General features: G+C 39.3%; 1 protein-coding gene across 3 annotated transcripts in view; it reads left to right on the top strand.

Moving 5' to 3' along the window:
- The first annotated feature begins 4341 nt into the window (after positions 1 to 4341).
- TTC29 (tetratricopeptide repeat domain 29) overlaps positions 4342 to 16314 on the top strand; it is a 286353-nt gene continuing 274380 nt past the window's right edge. For all 3 annotated transcript variants that reach the window (XM_070385623.1, XM_070385625.1, XM_070385624.1), the window contains exons 1-4: positions 4342 to 4404; positions 5206 to 5252; positions 11910 to 12007; positions 13824 to 13907. In XM_070385623.1, the coding sequence (XP_070241724.1) occupies positions 11916 to 12007; positions 13824 to 13907 (176 nt within the window). In that variant the 5' untranslated portion in view covers positions 4342 to 4404; positions 5206 to 5252; positions 11910 to 11915. The remainder of the gene's footprint in view (positions 4405 to 5205; positions 5253 to 11909; positions 12008 to 13823; positions 13908 to 16314) is intronic.

The raw sequence follows: 16314 nt of genomic DNA, 5'->3' as shown, positions 1-16314 counted from the left end.
AACTGTACAGTACTGTATAGAATACAGTAGTGCACTATCTTTATTTCAAGCCCAGGAAGTCCAGAAGCAAGTGTAAAACCAACAGTGATGTTGCTGGTCCTGGTAATGCTGCTGCTGCTGCTGCTGCTAAGTCACTTCAGTCGTGTCCGACTCTGTGCGACCCCAGAGACGGCAGCCCACCAGGCTCCCCCATCCCTGGGATTCTCCAGGCAAGAACACTGGAGTGGGTTGCCATTTCCTTCTCCAATGCATGAAAGTGAAAAGTGAAAGGGAAGTCACTCAGTCGAGTCCGACTCTTAGTGACCCCATGGACTGCAGCCTACCAGGCTCCTTCGTCCATGGGATTTTCCAGGCAAGAGTACTGGAGTGGGGTGCCATTGCCTTCTCTGGGTACTGGTAATAAATGCCAGCTATTGAACTGTACTGCAAGATTCCTTGGTGGCTCAGACAGTAAAGAATCTTCCTGCAATGCAGGAGACCCAGGTTCGATCCCTGGGTTGGGAAGATACCCTGGAGAAGGAAATGGCAACCCACTCCAGTATTCTTGCCTGGAAAATCCCATGGAAAGAGGAGTCCATGGGGTCGCAAAGAGTCGGACTCTAATGAGAGACTAACACACACATACTGTAGGATTAATAATGTTTGCTTTCCTGTGTGTGTATATTTGTTTTTTAATGTATTATTTGTGTGAGAAGTATTATAAACCTACTATAGTACAATTCTATATGCTGATCTTGTTAGTTGGGTACTTGGGCTAACTTTGTTGGACCTAGGAACAAATTGGACTTACGAAGGTACTCTTGGAAAGGAACTCATTTGTATGTAGGGGGCTTATTTTAATGAAAATTTACTGTAAATTGAACAAAAGGGAATGGACAGAGATCTGAAAAATCAGGACTTGGAACTGGCAAGAATCAATGCAGATTCTGAGACTAAGAAAGTAGAAACTACAGCAATGATCTAACAAGCCCCAAACTGGCCTTGCTTATGTCATATTCTGCTTTCTTGGCTAGAGGAGAATAGAATACCTAAATCTGCCCCCCTGGACTGTGTCTAGTGGAAAGTTGACATTTTCTTAAGACACACTTTCAGAAATAAGAAAAGGATGCAATAACAGCCAAGCCACATGCAAATTTTTGGTTGTACACAAAAGCTCTTGTAGAGGCTGCACACAAATGACAGTGTATGTCAGAGGATTCCTAATAACCAACCCACATACAAATAAGTTAATTGGATTCAGATTTTTAGAAAATTATTTTAGTTCATTTTCCTACTACAAATTTAAGACAGGTAGTTTGTGACTTGGCTATTATGAGTTCATCAAGGCCTCCTTGTCACTTTTCACCAGTTTTTACACTTGTTCTATATTTTCTCTTCCTCTCTTTTATACCCTTTAATTTTCCCTTTGTCTTAATTTAGTATTCCATTCCTAAGAAAGGTTCAGAGGATGACAAACAGCACATATACTTATCTCTTTTAATAAAAATGTTTAAGTAACTAAAACAATAATATTAATAATAGTGATAAAAATAGGGTAAGAACTGTCCGTGGATGAGGGAGTTTTAAAACTGTCAGAAGATACACAGTGGAAGGGAGCAGAGTGAAAGGTAAGATAGGTTTTCTTTAAACCACAGCACTCAAGTGGCTGAGGATAATCTTCTAACAAAACCCTGGTGTCACTGCTCAGCATCTACAGGGGAAGAAGAGTAGGAGAAGTGGGGCTGAAAATAAGGGGGAAACTCTGAACATGATACAGTTTAACTGCTCAACACCCTATGTAACACACTCACCCCCAGGCAGAGAGCAGAAAGGAGCCCTTTAAACCACAGCACATTTAATAAAGACTTTCAGTGAAATTTCAAGGGGAAGTTTAGGTTCCAGGTGGACTCCTTGTTATTCTGGCATAGAGGACACAGCCTGAGCACTGATTCTCTAAGTTCTCATCCTAAAAGAAACTCAAGGAGATGTAGCTTGCCCACTTTATCCACAGCTATGGAGACTCTCACTTAAGGAAGAAACTTGGAGAAGAGTCCTATTCAAACAAGAAGGAAACTTACACAGAGATACAGTCCTTCTCTCTTAAATAGGAATCAATGTCTTTAGCACTGATGCTGAATCCCCCCCTTATTTTCTAAATTCCATAGTTGAAGATCTTGATTTTTAGCATTCATATGACTACTCAAAATAAAGATCATATTTTCCAGCTGCTCTTGAAGCTAAAGATGACAATGTGATAAAGTTCTTTCCAATGGGGTATAGCAAGAAACCATGCATTCATCTTCTTGGAAAGACTATGGCATTATTCCCAATTCTAGGTGGGGAAGGCAGAGGAAGTAATGAGAGGAATTACATATGGAAGAATCAGTTCTAGGCACCTCTGTTTATTCTGTTACTCGTTCAATTAATTTAAAAAATATTTTGAACACATACTATATATGAACTCCAGTACCATTCCAGGGAATTCAGAGAAAAGTAAGACAAAAATAAGAGCTCTTTGCTCTTAAAGAGATCCCAATCTTTCAGTGGAAATTTACTCATATAAACCAAGCACCGCACAAAGTAATGGGCTTCCCTGGTAGCTGAGTTGGTAAAGAATCTGCCTGCAATGTGGGAGACCACCTGCAGTGCAGGAGACTTGGGTTTGATCTCTGGGTCAGGAAGATTCCCTGGAGAAGGAAATGGCAACCCATTCCAGGATTCTTGCCTGGGAAATCCCAGGGACAGAGGAGCCTGGCAGGCTGCAGTCCCCATGGGGTCGCAACTTAGTGACTAAACCAACTCATGCAAAGTAATACTTTTAATAATGAAAGTAGGTCTAAGGGGAAGGAGTTGAGAGAGAGAGAGAGTTTAATTCTGTGAGGCTGTTGTAGAGTCCTCAAAGTTTTCAGAAGGGTCAGTCTCTAGATACAGTTACACCTGAAGCTGGCATCTTTGTGTTGCAGAAAACAGTGTTTGCATTTTTTGCTTAAACCAGTTTGAGCCAGGATTCTGTCACTTACAAATAACATTCTCTGAGCTCCTTAGCTCTATGAACTCTCGGGCTAAGGAGTGGAGAAAGAGAATAACCAAAGAACTGCCAGTGAAAAACAGCAAACAGGAGGAATAAATCCAAAGAGGCTGGAGGAACCTCCTAGAAAGCCACACTGAGAGAGCCTCATGCTGGAAGGAAGGTGCATGGAATTTACATACCTCAAAGCTGAAAAAGCAGGAAGAACTTGAACAGAATTCAGTCAGTCACCTGTGGAGCTGTGTTAAGATGTTTCTGGAAACTGAGAAATGAGTTCATGAGAACAGAATTTGAGGGGTCCCATGGAGCCCAGTCACAGGTAGTCACAGTGATCGATTGAATGTATTCAATATAATGTAAATTTACTTGGTGGATGTAATTTAGTAATTTATTGCAGCAAATTAGATGTTGGAATGAAAGTGTGGCTATGGTTGCTATGCTTGTAGTCCAAATAGAATCGATTTATGATTAACAGAATGGTGTGAGCAGTACACCTGACTCGCTTTCTTACAGTGCGTGACAGTAGCCAATGAATAAAAACTTAGCTTTCCAGCACATCTATATTTGCGGATTAATAAGCAGCAAGCTTCACTGTCTTGCCCTCTATCTGTACGAGACAATGAGCCAGGAAGTTCACTTCCTTATATTTACATGTGAGAGAAGGGGTGGAACCTTGGACTGCGATTAACTGGCTGACATTAAGTGGGTGTAAATATAAAATTCTGAGTTTCAGAGGAAGTTTTAAAATATATATGTAAAGACAGAACGCGGGGAGAGTCTATGAAAGAGACCTTGAGATTTTAGCTCATCACCACTCAAAATTGGATTCTCTATCTGAAGACAGGATTAGGAAAGTTGTTTGCGTGGGACATGAAAAAAAAATGGTTCTGAGCGCAACAGAGGCTGAGGAAGATGAGAATGAAGACTTATCCAGCTGGATAAAGTGGGGTCTTGGGGGTCTTGAACGCCAAGCTGAGCGTTTTTCTATCAATGCGTGGACGATAGGGCAATGTTGCAAAATATTGAGAATGCAGTGCCGAGAGGGAAATGATTCAGGTAGGCAAATTAGAGGCCTCTTGGATAAGGTGAACTAATTTCTGAGAGCTGTCTAACTTCTGAGAGCCGTCTGGCGTGAAAAAGCTGCCGAGTCCGTGGACGTCCCCAGCACTGCGCACACTAGGCCCCACCCCTAAAAGGCTCCGCCCCTGAGTCCGAGGAGAGTGGAAGCTGCACCAATCCAGAATCTCAGTTTAGCCTAACCCCGCCCCCTTCCGTCCCGTCCCGCCCTCTCTGTATCCCAGGAGACGCTCTTGCGTCCTCTCGATGCGCGTGCTCCGCTGTGTCTGGGAACCACCGCAGGAGGAGAGGGCAGCGCCGGCGCCCAGCACCTGCCACGGGTGAGGGACACACTTCGGCGGAACAGAAAACCAGAGTTGTTCCCCAGGACCAATCCATCGAGATTCGTGGCGGACTCCAAGAAGAAGACGGGTTATTTTTCCAGGCAGTCTCTCCTCTGACCCATACAGACCTTCCTCAGTCAGTGAGCGGCAAGCTTACTAAGCCAAGGCCCTCGCCATTTATTTCAAGAAATGCATAGAAGGGGGAGCACAGAAAGGCTCTCTCCTCACCGCCCAGTTTACCCTTTGAGGGCAGTGGAAAAAATTAATTAGTCCTGTTTAGAACTGGGTAGGAACTGAGATGCCCTCAGTTTTGGTAGATAACCAAAGTTTGAGAGATCACATTATCCCTAATGTCACATTTATATAATACATCGATTTTTGTTCTTGTTTAGTCGCTAAGTCGTGTCTGACTTTTGGGAAAACCCCATGGACAGTGGAGCCTGGCGGGCTACAGACCATGGGGTCACAAAAGAGTCCCAAAAGAATATATCAATAGTATTTCAGATGTATTGATCTTTCATTGAATTAGTGATTAGGTTCTCCCATAGGAGCTATACTTCTTTTTTTTTTTATGGTTTGCATCTTTAATCATTGACATAATAAGTCAGCTGTCACAGCAAGATTTTTGTTTTTTTTAAGTTTATATAACGACAAGTAGATACCTGGTGTTTCGTGATACGAATAAATCTTATTCCATGATTTGGAGCGGTGAGGGGAGTTAGTGAGTTAGTCTGTTGACTAATTTTTAACTTTTTCTCTTCTCTCCTTTGCTATTATTCTTTGCTTCCAAATTTTTAGGCTGAAGTCTGTAAACCTGGAGAGACCTTCAGCAGTAATCTCCAAATGTAAGTTGAGTGAAACATGGCCCACTTTCAAACACTTTTCCTGCTTTAAGTTTTGATTTAACTGTCAATCATGTCAGTTAGCAGGAAATGTGTGGTTTCTATTTATTTACAACCTATTTACCTCTCATAGAGTGCTAAATGTGTCCGAAAATACAAGGGATAAACATTTACTGACTTTTTATTTTATGTGATTTTTTTACTCTGTTCAGGAGCAGATTACTGACATTTCTTCTGTAGCTTTCTTTAAACTTTCATAGTAAAAGAGCTTGTGGTGATAATGTGAAAAGTTCCAATTCTTATCGATGATCTTGTTGATGATAGTAAAATCATATTTATTTTGAACTCTCTTGATGACACATGATATTTTTGCTTGCTGTGTGTTTATTGGTTTTATTTCTCACATTTCAGCTTTTTCCCCCCAAGGTGACTGAATTCTGGAGATAGTGGTCAGCCTCAAACATAGTTACTCCCCAGGTAGCCGGTGTCTATACAACTCTAGGCTTCCCCTTCCTTTGTGTTTCTTGATAAGGGTATCTCTGGGGATTGTGGGGGAAAGAGGGTTACTCTTTGAAGAATTTTACTTGGGGGCCAGAAACTTAAACTCACACCATGGGACACATTCAGCCTGATCCACCTCTCTCAAACCTTTCATCCTGTATTTCTCCATTCTTATTTGTCTTTGCATGTGGGGGCCAAACTTAGAGATTGTAACTGTGATACAGGAGCCAACCAGGAGATCAAAGAATCCACCAAATCTCCTCTGAATACCAACAGTGGAATGGCTGAGGGCAACCTTTTGATCTTTGTCTCGGCTCCTGTGGTGCCTAGAGTACTCTGCCCATTTGGTAGCACTGGGGGAGCTGCCTCTGGGTCCCCTAACAGACAGCTTCACCCTGACCTCCTAGGGCTAGGCTCATTTGGGTACCAGCCAGGGAAGTACCACTCATTATTCTCCCTTAGGTACCCATCTTGAGGTAGCACCCATCATGTGTGGTGTGGAGCTAGGAGGACCCTGATAAAGTGTCAGTTGTGAAGGATGATGGGTTCCATTTCTGCTTCAGGCCTAGATCAGCCACTCCCAGCACTAATCCCATTCCTTCTGGATGGAGCCCACTAGAAAGCAGGGAATACTCTCTAGTCCACACCAGGAAAATGATACTGTTCATATTAACAAAGAACAAAAGGCTTTCTTCACTCAACAGGTATGATTTCAGCCTGAAATGACAGGCCCCTACGTGTGCTTGCATTTTTTCTCACTTTTTTCCCTTTGGTTTGCTTCTATATGCTAAAATGCAGCTATTTTCTACTCTAAGAACATTCAGCAGAAATAAGACTGAACTGATCAGACATAAAAGAGATGGTGATTACTTAGATAGGAAAATAATATGTTACAGGATCCTTTTACATATTTGATGCATTTCAAATATTATGTCTGTCATAAAATTTGGTTCAACAGCTACCTATTATGTAAAACAAAATATCTTTACATAGCCATGTATGGGTTGTAAAAAACAAATCCCCCTTTCCCAACAGGCATAGGCTAGGGAGGATGTGGGGCTTAGAGCAGTGAAGGGAGCCCGTCACATTCCACCCTAACCTTGAGCTTAAACTTTCAACATAGAATGGTTGAAGGATATTTTTTCCAGCACACAGTTAATAATTTTTTTCCACTTTATCATTCAGCTCTGACCACCCCCCATTCAGAGTTGTGCCTTGAGGCTTGCCAGCAGGGCTTGCAATACTTACATTAAACTAAATTTAAGAGTAAAGGTGCTCCTGCTGCTAATGTTCTTAGATCAGAGGAGAGCAAAATGAAGGAACTGGCAGCTGAAACTTTAATGGTTGGAAACGTTGACTCAGATTAAAAAAAAAAATTCACAGTTGATCTGTGTGACAAAGAAGACATGTTCCTCTCCACGTCTAACATGTGCATAAGATTTTATTAGATGCTTATATTTTCTAGCAGAACTGGTCTAACCCAAGTAAACATCAGTGAGGATTAATTTTATATCACAACCTGGTAGGCCAGCTCTTGGGAGGCTTATACACGCCTTGCTGGAATACATGAGATGGCACTGAGTTTCTGGGGTTTGGTCCCTTTGTGTGCGAGCTAAGTTGCTTAGTCATGTCCAACTCTTTGTGACCCCATGGACTATAGCCCACCGGGCTCCTGTGTCCATAAGATTCTCCAGGCAAGAATACTGGAGGGGGTAGCCATTTGCTTCTCCAAGAGATCTTCCCAACCCAGGGACTGAATCTGCATCTCTTATGTCTCCTGCATGGACAGGTGGGTTCTTTACTACTGGTGCCACCTGGGAAGTATATTTGGTCCCACTGTGTACACGTGTCTGGGTCTTCCTAGTGTTTGAAGAAATTGCAAGTACCTTTTTCTGGTTTTGAAGCTCCTTGAGAAACCCTTCAAAGGTCCCTAAGATTATGCAGAGATCACCTTTGCCTGATGCCTTTGGTAAGCATAGGGGCTGTCAGAACAGAGTCTTCATTTGTCAGGGAAGGAATGTCCAGACTGAATCAAGAACAAGCTTCCTTTCTTTCCCTTTCCAAATCCCCTTGGGGCAGACAGGTCTGGGTTAGGAGCTGAGATGGCCCAGATTTGCTCTGATTTGTTCCATAACAGCTGAGGACTCTGCAATCCAGAGTCTTCGCAGCTTCTCTGAAACAGGCTCACAAGGAGTAGGATTGGGGAGCCTTTGCCCTTTAAATCTGTTCACCAGGTCTAATTCTGCCTTAGCTTTAACTTCTCACTACATGTTCTATACAGTATTGTCATTTAGTAAGTTCTGTTTATCCAGTTAACTCAACAAGTTGATATAACATCTGATCAGAAAAATACAAATTTTTATATACAAAAAAGTTAAGTAACTTTCTTACGAAGTTATGGCATATAATACATTATGTTTCTTAAATGTTTGTTTTGGAGGAGATGACTGACATTTGCTATTTAGACTGAGTGCTTTAAAACTATAACTGTATAAAAATAAGTAGACCTTATGTTTCAAGGATCATGTCATACACTAATAATCTGGGCAATATTAGGATTCTATAGACTTTCCCCATGGCTCAGTGGTAAAGAATCACTTGCAGTGCAGGAGACACAGGAGATGTGGGTTTGATCCCTGGGTCAAGAAGATCCCTTGGAGGAGGAAATGACAATCCACCCCAGTATTCTTGCCTGGAGAACCCCATGGACAGAGGAGACTGGCAGGCTACAGTCCAAAGGGTCACAAAAAGTCAGACGTGACTGAGCACACACACACACGCATTATATCTAAAACACGACACTTATCTCCATTAGAATTTTCTCTTTATTATGCAAATAATTATTTTCAGGCCAAGGTATTTTTTTTTTCAGAAACACTAGACTGCCTATTTCCACACTGAATTTCAAAAGACTTTTCCTCAAATCTCATTGCTTTTCCAGCCTCCATCTTGCCATGGCTTTGTACACAGCTCTAGAGGAATATCTTGTCTCTGTAGGCCACAGGCAGTCCTACCTTGAGTCTGACCACATCTCTCTCTCCACCTCTACCTAAACCACCATCCTCTGTCATCCAGATTTCATAGCAACCTCCAGCTGGTCTCCATGTCTTCCTTTCTGCCCCCTGCAGTCCAAGTCTAAAAGGGATGCCAGAGTCATCCTCTCAGGGTAGAAGTCAAACTGTCACTCCTGGGCTCAAAGCCTCCAATCAGCGTAAAAGTCCTAGTTTTTTATGGTAATCTTCAAGACCCCATATCATCAGAACACCACCAAATTTCTCCTTAACTTCTCTGATGTCATATTTTTCTGCTGCTACTCATCCCTGGCTACTGGTGAACACTGGGTCCTTTTTAGTTCCCTGCTTGATTTTCAGCTATAGATCCCATCATCATCTGATCTTCTGTGTTATTTTTGCTTGTTTGTGTATTGTCTGTTTCCCCACCATACTGACCCTATCATATAGATTCTGTGAGGTTAGAGATTTTTGTCTTTTTGTTCACTGCCTCATCTTCAGTACCTAAAATAGTACCTGGCACGAAGTAGTAGCTTAATGCATATTTGTTGATTAAGGCCCAGATTGATGGTGATTTACCCTAGGTCACACAGATAACAAATACTGGAGGAAGTGATTTAGAACCTGAAATGAGCCTTGCTTATGGGTATGTGACCCATAATGGTAGATGTAGAAGTCAAATGGTAGAGGTCAAAACTTGTGGAGATAGTGGTGGTAGAATCAAGAGGCTGTGGTCTTCTGAATGCCTCTCCAACAGGAGAAGGTACGTTCTTTTGTATCTGAAAGTGCTTGTAACATGGCGACAATTTTCCACTATAAGTCCATCAGCATCACGCCCACACTTCTTCCTTTTTGGAGTAAGATTTAGATAACTTGATTTTATAGATCTACCTTCATTATGGCTCACTTACTTTCTCCACTGTGGCATATTGCACTTCCCAAAGATAGCCATCCATCCCGTATCTTCCTCTTACAATGTGACTTCAATGCTTTCCCCTCAGTGGGTGAGTCTATTTCATTAGCCTTAAATCTAGGCAGCCTATTTTCACAATGGAAGTCATGCTATGTGACTTCCAAAGCCAGACCCTGGGAATACAGCGTCCACTTGGCTTTTCTTTGGGTACTTGCCTTTCTAGCCCTGATCAACCACTTAAGAAGTATGAGGCTGCCAGGCTAAGAGGAAGCCCAAGCCATATGAGGAGGTCACATGTATGTGTTCTGAGAGATAGCCCCAGCTGAGGTCCCAGCTAATAGCATTCACCACCAGATATATGAGTGAAGACCTTATAGGTATTTCCTGTTTCCCACCACTGAGTTACCCCTAAACTTCTGAGTCTTCTCAGCAGAGGCCCCAGTCAAAATGGAGTAGGGAAAAGCTATCCCCACTGTGCCTTCTCCTAACTCCTGACCCACATAAAATGAAAGGTAATACATTGATTGTTGTTTTAAGCAATCTTTTTTAAACCACTACACTTTTAAATTGAAGTATAGTTGATTTACAATGTTTCAAGCATATAGCAAAGTTTTGATCAGTTATATATATCTGAATATATGTATGAGGTGAAGTGAAGTCGCTCAGTTGTGTTCGACTCTTAGCAACGCCATGGACTGTAGCCTACCAGGCTCCTCTGTCCATGGGATTTTCCAGGCAAGAGTACTAGAATGGGTTGCCATTTCCTTCTCCAGGGGATCTTCCCAACCCGGGGATTGAACCTGGGCCTCCCATATTACAGGCAGACACTTTACCATCTGAGCCACCAAGGAAGCCCCTGTATACATATAATATATGTATACTCTTTTTCAAATTATTTTCCAGTATAGGTAATTACAAGATATTGAATATGGTTCCTTGTGCTACACAGTAGATTCTGTTATTTATTTTATATGTAGTAATGTGTATTTGTTAATTCCAAATTTCTAATTTATTCCTCCCCCCTTTCCCTTTTGGTAATCATAAGTTTGTTTACTACATCTGTGAGTCTGTTTCTATTTTGTAAATAAGGTAATTTGTATAGTTTTTTAAAAGATTCCACATATACAGATTCCACATTCCACATATATCACATATAAGTAATATCATATGATATTTGTCTTTCTCTGTCTGACTTATTCACTTAGTATGATAATCTCTAGGTCCATCCATTGTTGCTGTAAATGGCATTATTTCATTCTTTTCTATGATTGGGTAATATTCCATTGTGCATGGAATATTATCTTCTTTATCCATTTCTTTTTTATCCATTCTTTGCTCAATAGGCATTTAGTTTGCTTCTACATCTTAGTCATTATAAATAGTGTTGCTGCAAACAGAAGGCAATGGCACCCCACTCCAGCACTCTTGCCTGGAAAATCCCATGGACGGAGGAGCCTGGGGGGCTGCAGTCCATGGGGTCGCTAAGAGTCAGACACGACTGAGCGACTTCACTTTCACTTTTCACTTTCATGCATTGGAGAAGGAAATGGCAACCCACTCCAGTGTTCTTGCCTGGAGAATCCCAGGGACGGGGGCACCTGGTGGGCTGCCGTCTATGGAGTCTCACAGAGTCGGACACGACTGAAGCGACTTAGCAGCAGCAGCAGCAAACATTGTTGCATATGTTTCTTTTTGATTTAGAGTTTTCATCTTTTCCCGATATATGCCCAGCTGTCTCCTTGTTGAGAATTGTTCTTAGCATTTAGCACTTCTAAGGGAAAGCCTTTATTTGTGAGAAAGTTTTTAGAAAACAGCAAAGTATGAACAATTTTTATTGTTTGTAACAGGAGAGCAAAGCATGAGTGTTTGAAATACATAGCTGCCCTAAAAATCTTCACTTTTTAATTGCAACCAGCTCTACTGACAAAACCCATACCAAAGCTCCTAGTTGTCTGAATCTTCAACACATTTATCAGATTTTCTCTTCTCTACTTTGTGGTGGAGATGCAGACACGTAGTAAATTGGCCAAAAGGCAGATAGTAAGAAAAATAATGAGAGAAGCCACCTGCAGAATTCACTCACTGAGCTTCATGCCTGAATAACAGAGCTAAAGATCTACATGCAGAGGCATTCTCAGCTCAGATGACTGACTAGATCTCTAATAATGTCTTAAAAGATTCTTTGAATGATTTACTGTTTAAATACCGTTTCTGTTTATTTATTTTTTTTGGCAGTCCAAAATGACTACCCTGCCCCCGCTGCCCATGACACGCCCAAAGCTTACGGCCTTGGCTAGACAGAAGCTGCCGTGCTCACCAAGAACAAAACCAAGGTATGTGTCCCCGGCTTTCTTTTTTTTCCCTACAGAAGAAATTTCTTGCAGTAAAAAATGTCAGTAACATATCTCAACAATAAAAATTGTTTAAAGACAAAAGTACATTTCTATATTCAGAATATTCAAATTTGCTGTTTCAGAAAGATTGATAAATCTTATTCAAAGATTAAGAATATATTTATTTAGCAGGCAAGTGCTCATTTGGTCATTTTATTTCCTACTGCCATTATATTGTGGTTCCTGCAAAGCTTTGGAAATACATTTCCTTTTTGAAATATGTGTGGAAAAATTGAAAGCAGAAGCTCTAGGCGTGAAAGTTGTATAGCATCTAAACCACAAGGTCCCGATCCTGATTTCTGTTTTGGAGGAAGGAAGACACAGTCTTACTCCTAGGGTAAACTAGTGGGCATGATTTAGCGCCTGAAATGATCCTAGAGCTTGAAAATACATCAGACCTCCTCTGCCTGTGAATGACTGCTGAATTCAGGGAGTTTTCCCCTTGGGCCGAAAACCTGCAGGGCAGGAACTTGATGTTTTTTTATTGTAACTATGCATATTAATTAAGACTGTGTTACTTAGAAGTTTCCACTTCTAGTTTTATTGATTTTTAATTATGCACATATTATTTATCAACATAAATAATTTGCATATGTAGGTTTGATTATCTTTTTATGCATGCCTTTCAATTCCTACAAGGCATAATGATCAAAGTATTATGAGACTGCTTTGTTTGAAGAAGGACCATACCTCATTTTTGGTATTTCTGGCAGAGACCAAAGCCCCTGAACCAAAATAATACGTTCAGCTAAATTTGTAGAAACTGTAAAATAGAATTGCAGAAAATTATAAGTTTACTTTCAAATAATTTGAAAAGCAACAGTTTTGATAGAGGCATAACTTCAGTATATACATTCTTATTTTCCATCTTCCTTTTGGGCAATGTGAAATATTTGCAAAATCTGAAAAAGCTAGCTTCTTCTTCCTGTCATTTTGTAATAACTGAGTTTACGTTTTCTTTTCAACATGAACAAAACCATAACTCAGTGTCACATCGCTAGGATAAGACAGGTTTTAAAGAAAAAAATCTTTGAATTCTTTTTATTAAAAAAAAACATTTTTATCATAACCATTTAAGGCAAATTTTTTAATCAACATTCTCCATTAGCTTCTGAATAAAAAGAGATACTTGTGTATCCTGTACTTCAGTTGTCATGATATGTTAATAGTCTGCTTATTCTTAAAGGTGCAAGGGGTATGAAGAATGAGTATATTACATGTGTAATATATTTCTCATTAAAGTCTTCTTAAAATCACTTTCAGCTTGAACTTTTAATAGTAATTTGAGTTTTATGTGTGATTTTTAAAAACCACTCGAACAGAATGTCAGAGCAAAATTCTATGTTTTCAATGAATAAATTCAACACATTTGTATCAAATAGGAGTTTTTTAGTTCACGATACTGTGCTGAACACAATCTGACTTCTGTAGCTGGAAGGTTGTGAGAGAACATAAGTAAAATGGAAGATCTTAACAGTTTTGAGGAGAAAACCCCATTTATTTAAGAATGTAGACTATTTTAGTGTGTTGATGTTTTATTTGTTTACACACTGAGTTCAGTATTCTTCCCTATTTCCATTCAAGAAAGTTAAAAATTTGAAATTATCAATGAAGAGCCTAACTGTAGCTCTTGCAGAACGTTCATTATCTAAGATATTATACCCTGAATATTCCTGTTCTCCTGGTGGCATTTTATGTTTGGTAGCTTTTCACCTCGATAAGGCAGTTCTTTATTATTTCTTTCCATTTCATTTAGGTCTGAACTGATCAAAGAAAAAGATGACATAGATCATTATTTGGAGGTGAATTTCAAAGGATTGTCAAAAGAGGAGGTTGCTGCGTAAGTATATACCTCTTAAAGGTACTTTAATATAAAGTTTGTTTTTTTGTCTTGATTATTTGTTGAAATTTCAATTTTCCTGTGCAGTTCATTTTTTCACTGGAACATGGCATTTAAAAATTAAAGCTCGTATTAAATAGTGATAAGTCACGTCTATTGATCTTATACCTATCAAAAAAATCTTTAATTTTATGACTTTCAAAATTCTCGTATTTACTAAGGTATTATACTATCGTATTTGCAATATTTTAGTTAAGTCTGTGTCATTGATTGCTTAATAGCTTCCATTTTAGGGTATATTGCCTCCAAGGGGGAAAAATGCTTTAAGAGAAAGAGTTGTGTTATCTTTTTTCCTGGTGATTAAAAAGAAATCCCTGACTAATGTATATTTTGTCTCCCATCAAAAACCTACAAAAAGAAATAATGGATCATAGTTTATTGGTTAATTTAAAAATAATTCCATGTATTTTTTTAATGAACAATGTAAACTTTGCCATTTTACTGCTAATTAGAACCTAATATGTGATCTGAGTAAAAATAGTATAAAAATCCATGTAAATTAGTGAGAAATAAATAGAAACCTAGAATAATAGCTAAACAGGTTTAATATTTCTTACCTATAGATGTGTTGACTCTGTTTTATCAGATTTTTAAATGTAAGTATTGACAAATAGAAATCTTATATATGCATATGTATCTTATGGAATTTATTAAATGGCTAAAATATTAAAATATTTTATACAACAAATGCTTTTAAAAGAGTTTCTCTATGTATGTTATCTAGTGCTATGGGATTCCATTGAAGAAGTATTCCTATTGATGGTTTTGGTGTAGGTTTTCATACAGTTTAAAATTCTAAGTCTCTTGATACATTTCATTAGATAATTGTCAAATATGCTTATAGCTGGAAAAATGGAATAGTTCATTCTATCCATAGCCACTTTATTTTATAGAGTGACAAAATTTACAGTAAATATAATCACTGTCTTCCTTGGAGTTCTATTGACTGCCAAATGTAATATCTGGGACCTTTGGTTTTTAAATGCTATTCTAGTTGCTAATTCATTAACTTTCCATGGTAACCTGTTGCTTCTGCTGCTGCTGCTGCTGCTGCTAAGTCACTTCAGTCGTGTCCGACTCTGTGCTACCCCATAGACGGCAGCCCACCAGGCTCTCCTGTCCCTGGGATTCTCCAGGCAAGAACACTGGAGTGGGTTGCCATTTCCTTCTCCAATGCATGAAAGTGAAAAGTGAAAGTGAAGTAACCTGTTGGATAAAATTAAAGGTCAATATAGTCTGATGGTGTGTTCCTTCTTAAAAGAAAAATATATGTGAGTGATATTTTCATTTTGATTTAAATATGGGATATCTAAAAAAATAAATATAATGACTAGCTATAATTCACTTAAGAATTAGGAATTAAATTTGGAGTTAAACTTAGGCTTCACTTATTTGACAAACTAGACACCTTTATACTTAAAATTTGCTTTCAGTCTGCACTAAATAAAACATTATTCTAAAACAGTCCAGAAGAGTGTCCTCTTACAAATATTTTTTTCACTAAAGAAGTAAAAGTGAAATTGTTAGTTACTCAATCATGTCCAACTCTGTAACCCCATGGACTGCAGCCTGCCAGGCTCCTCTGTCCATGGGATTTGCCAGGCAAGAATACTGGAGTGGATAGCCATTCCCTTCTCCAGGGGATCTTCCAGACGCAGGGATTGAACCTGGGTCTCCTGCATTGCAGGTAGATTCTTTGCTGTACACAAAACAAGTAGCACTGGGTAGTTCTGAATCTTTAACATTGAATTCTACTTAAACCTACCTATACTTGAATACTTTTTTAGATCAGAGCTCTTTCCCTAAGATAGTGGGTACAAATCTTATTAGAAAGTTCTTGTACTTGACTCACTATTATGCTTCTGACTGATACACATTCTAGACTTTGCCCTAAACAAACTAATTGAATAGCATGTAAAGGACAAAATTGATTTCAGCATCTCCCAGCAATACCCAACAGATGCCATGAGGAATTATGCATATTCCAAGCAATTTCTGCATACAACTTTTAATCAGCCATTCTACTCTAAAAAGATGAAAGATAAATGCAGGAAGCATTTATTAAGTGCCTACTTTATATCTAATACTAGGATTTTCACAGAGCAAGAAACTGTTATTTTATTGTAAAATATTTGGTCTCATCTTTATCTCTATTTGAGACAGTACAAGTAGGGAATAAATATGCAATGAATGAATACTGATTATACTGTGAGATGTAGCCTAGAGGTCTGGAAAAAAATCAGAGAAAACTAAGATGTTGGATAAAACTTGCCAAAGAAGACATATTCCAAGTTTGGCTCCTTATCTGTTAGCATTGTATAATGAACAAACTGGTGAGTCACAGGTC

The sequence above is a fragment of the Bos mutus genome, chromosome 17, assembly GCF_027580195.1.
Source record: "Bos mutus isolate GX-2022 chromosome 17, NWIPB_WYAK_1.1, whole genome shotgun sequence".
Taxonomy (NCBI): domain Eukaryota; kingdom Metazoa; phylum Chordata; class Mammalia; order Artiodactyla; family Bovidae; genus Bos; species Bos mutus.
Note: the sequence above shows the minus strand (reverse complement) of the source record. Positions and strands in the feature narration are given on the sequence as shown.